We start from the raw sequence: 4,670 nt of genomic DNA, 5'->3' as shown, positions 1-4,670 counted from the left end.
AAATCTCGTGTGGCCCCATCGTCCTACCTCTCTGTATCCTATGAATAGCCTCTCTAACCTCCTCAACCTTAAAACGCCTATAGTAACTGAAATCAAGGATCTTCTTCGAGTGCTCCAGCTCCTCTAACTCAATGTCTCTATCCGTTTTCTCGTTATAAAAGTACTCCTGCCATCTCCTCTTAATGTGAACATCCTCCACTAAAACACTACCATCCTCTCCCTTAATGCACTTCACTAGATAAAGGTTATGAACCTTCCGCTCCCTAGCGTTAGCAAGCCTATACAACCTTTTTTCCCCTTCTTTCTCCTCTAACCCCGCATACAATCTCTCGAACGTTGCCGGCTTCGCAGCAGTAACTGCTAACTTATCCTCCTTCCTTGCTACTTTATAAACCTCCCTATTCACCCGCTTCTCCTTTTCATCTTTACTCTTAATCAACTTAACATACACCTCCTTATTAATCTCCAGTTTCTTATTCACATCTTCATTCCACCACCAGTCCCCCTTATGACGTCCTGCCCGACCCCTTGAGACCCCCAACATTTTTCTAGCAGTCTCTGTGATACAGCTGGCCACCCTCTCCCACATAACATCCACATCCCCCCTACACCCCCACAGCCCAAAACCCCTCACCTTTTCCCCTATCTCTAGTGCACTAACGGGCATCAAGATACCTCACTTAATTCTAGGATGACCCTTCCCGAATCTTCTCTTCTTCCACTTCTTGATATACAAGTCCATCACTAGAAGCTTGTGCTGGGTCGAAAAATGCTCACTCGGAATGACTCTACATTCTTTACTTAACACCATGTCCCCCTTCCTAAGCAGTAAAAAGTCAATTTGAGTCTTAGCTATCACGCTTCAGAAAGTAATCAGTTGATCCTCCTTCTTCAAAAAACTCAAATTCACTACCGCCAGCCCAAAATCCCTCGCAAAATCCAACATAGCAGCTCCCTCATCATTCCTATCACTGAAAATAAAACCTCCATGCACATCGTCGTAGCCTCCCAGAAATACCCCAATATAGCCATTGAAGTCCACTGCTATAATAATCTTCTCCGAGCTAGGCTCGCTTCTCACCACCTCGTCCAAATCCTTCCAAAATCTTGCTTTCACCTCCTCTTCCAAGCCCACCTGCGTCACATACATACTACACACATGCAGCAGTGAACACCCTATGACCAACTTAATCTTCATCAGCCTAACGCTGACCGTCATAACCTACACCACCTGACCTCTCAGCTCCTCATCCACTAAGTTGCCTACTCCATTCCGATGCCCCTCACTCCCTGAGTACCACAGCTTGTACCCATCCACATCCTTAGCCTTAGATCCTACCCACCTAGTCTCCTGAACACACGCAATAGTAATCCTCCTCTTCTTAAGAATCTTCACCATCTCTATGGACTTACCTTAAAGGGTTCCAATGTTCTAAAACCCTACCCTCAACCTATCTACTCTCGCCTCTCTCCTACCTCTAAAACCCCTCACCAAACCCGCCCTAACACCCGACCTATACCTCACACCCGCCTCTGCCCTCCTCTCTTCACCCCCAACCCCATCGGACATGACCCTAATCCATTATCAACTCCTCCAGCCACTACTCAAAAACCAAAACAAAGCCCCTCACCAACAAACAAACAAACAAAGCCACAGTACAAAAATAGTAGGCAAAGGCACTCACAAAGTACACTAATCGTCCTAGCAGCCAGAACAACACAACAATAACAATAACATTTGAAAAAAGTAAGAATTTAAAAATAGGATTTGTATAAAATTTATAGTTACTAATGTATAATTACCTAATTAGGGATCAAAAGACATAATTTTATCGATTTCTCGGTTTAACTATTAAAACTTTTAAATCAAAAATCGAATGAATAAGCCAATAAAAGAATTTACAAAATCATTTAGAAATTGTTAACTTAATAACCCGATATCGATAAATTAATAATAATTTTTTGATTTGATAAAATCAATTTTTGCACGCCCCTAGATGATAATACCGGGCTCCACTTTGAGGATTACTTGAAGCTAGGGGAAAGGGAGCTACATATGCAAAGAGGCTATTCTTGAAAGGGGTAACTACATGACTTACCAAACATAAGCTCCTAATTATCCTATTTAGCCTAAGTTTCAATTAATTGCAATTCATAGACTCTCTTGTCAATTAAATACTATCCACAACTTCTCTATTTTATTTATACTAGTTTAACCGCACGTGTAACGTTTAGTTACTTAAAATTAAATAATTTTATCTATTGCTGAGATTTTTAATGAAGTGTAAAAGTTTCAATACCTTTTCAATGTGGTACGGTTATTTTTCTTTTTTTCTATATTTAAATTTTTTCCTTCTTTTTAAAGTTAAATATTTACAAAATCATTGATTACATTCTTATTATGTACTTAAAACTTTTAAAAATTTGGTATTTCTAAAGTTTTTCTTATTTTAACGTTTTTATATTTATTTCTAGATTTTTCAAATCTTCTTAAAATCAAATTTAGTTGATTTAGAATTCTTAAACTAATGAAAAAAGTATTAGTTGTCATTAATTTTGATTACTTCTAATAAGGAAATGTTTTAGCATAAATATATTTAGTCAATTATTAACTATTAAATATTGAAAAAAATAGTAAAAAGGTGATTTTGGCTAAAGCAAAGACTTTTAATGAAGGACAAAAAATTCAAACAACATTTCTAAGGTCCTTCACACTTTTAATATACTATTTTAACCGCACGTGTAACGTTTAATTACTTAAAATTGAATAATTTTATCTATAGCGGAGATTTTTAACAAAGTGTAAAAAGTTCAAATCACTTTTCAAAGATCCTTCACATTTTAATATAATAATGTAAACATAAACATATATTTTAGTGTAAGCACATATAAATTACCACCAGAAATTTAAAGTGGTTGATGGTTCGTCACTTTTGCATTTACAATGCAATACCTCTTTCCTTTAATGCCAGAGGTTAAGAGAGACGCATCAATTTAAACCATATGTATGGTATGATTTTTCTATATCTAAAATCTATTCTATTATTTTTAAAGCAAATATTTACAAAATCATTGATGACATTCTTATTAGGTACTTAAACTTTTATAATTTTAATATTTCTTAAATTTTTCTTATTCTAACTCTTTTATATTTATTTTTGGATTATTTAAATCATTTCAAAATTAAATTTAGTTGATTCAAAATTCTTAAACTAATGAAAAAAAGTCTTAGTTGACATTAATTCTGATAACTTCTAATAAGGAAATGTTTTACCATAAATGTATTAAATTAATTTTTAACTCTTAAATATTAGGAAAAGAAAAGTAAAAAGATGATTTTTTCTCAAACAAAAACTTTTAATGAAGGACAAAAAGTTGAAACAATATTATTAAGGTGTTTTACACTTTTAATATTATAGATTATAGATATAGATTATAAATATAGATTCTTTCTCTACCTTCTGTTTTACTTTCTTTTTCAGTTTTTTTCTTCTTTTTTCTTTTCCTTTTTTTTTCTTTTTTTTTTCTTTTTCACTTTTTACTTTCATCTTTTAGTTTATAATTTCCTTTCCATTTTTTTCTCGTTTTTATATATATTTTTTCTTTCTTTTTTTTGCTTTTTCATTTTTTTCACTGTTTTTATTTTTTTCATTTTTAGTTTGTTTTTCTTTACAACTTTTTTTTTATTTTAGTTTTTTATATTTTATTTTTTCCCCTCATTTTTTTGTTGTTATTGTATTTTATATTTTATATATTTTTTGTACTTTATATTTATTTTATTGTACTAAATATTTTAAATAAATTTTTTATTTGTATTTGAATGATTTATTCATGGTTATGTAGAATTTATCATTTGTGTTTGTGTACAAATAAGTATATGAATTAATTATATTTACTTGAGTCTAAAATATATAAAATATGATAGGTGTCATTTAATGCAAATGTAATGTTAGTATTTTGTATGTCAATTATATCATTTGTATTTGTATATAAACAAGTATAATTTGTATGTGTATGGTTTATGTCATATATGTATGTATCATTTGATACAAATGTAATATTTGTATTTATATAATTCAATATTTGTATTTGTATAATTTATCATTTGTATTTGTACTGTTCAATTTATATCAATAAAATATAATTCATATCAATGAATATAAAACAAGTGTTCATTAAAAGAAATAATTCTTTTTGAATTGTTTAAAAATACAAATGATGTTGGCAACTACAAATTCAAATACAAATAAATGAAACTATAAATACAAACATAATATGCAGCTAACTTACAAATACAAATACAAATACAAAGTAGTTCTTTAAAAATACAAGTGCATCAGCGGAAATAGAATACAAATACAAATAAAATAAAACCATAAAAACCAAATACAATATGCAGTCCACTGTAAAATACAAATACAAAATGGTTTTTTAAAATACAAGTGTGAATTGTATAAAATATATAAATGATGGCGCGAACTATAAAATACTAATACAAGTGCTAACTACAAAATACAAATACAAGTGCAAACTATAGAATACAAATACAAATGCAAGCGTGAACTATAAAACACAAATACGATACGAATATATCAATGAATATGAAACTATAAATGATGGTGCGAATATAAATATAATAAATAATTATGAAATTTTTGTTATCATCCATG

General features: G+C 30.7%; 1 protein-coding gene across 1 annotated transcript; it reads right to left on the bottom strand.

Annotated features, from left to right (window-relative positions):
- Window positions 1–862: 862 nt before the first annotated feature.
- On the bottom strand, window positions 863–1,219 carry LOC107868999. The gene has a single exon (XM_016715593.2). The coding sequence runs from the start codon at window positions 1,217–1,219 to the stop codon at window positions 863–865; it is 357 nt and encodes a 118-aa protein (XP_016571079.2).
- Window positions 1,220–4,670: the final 3,451 nt, after the last annotated feature.

Source organism: Capsicum annuum, chromosome 4, assembly GCF_002878395.1.
Source record: "Capsicum annuum cultivar UCD-10X-F1 chromosome 4, UCD10Xv1.1, whole genome shotgun sequence".
NCBI lineage: Eukaryota > Viridiplantae > Streptophyta > Magnoliopsida > Solanales > Solanaceae > Capsicum > Capsicum annuum.
This window is presented reverse-complemented; position numbering and strand designations above follow the sequence as displayed.

Coding starts and splice junctions, on each gene's coding strand:
- LOC107868999 (XM_016715593.2), bottom strand. CDS start 1,219: ATGACGGTCAGCGTTAGGCTGATGAAGATTAAGTTGGTCATAGGGTGT.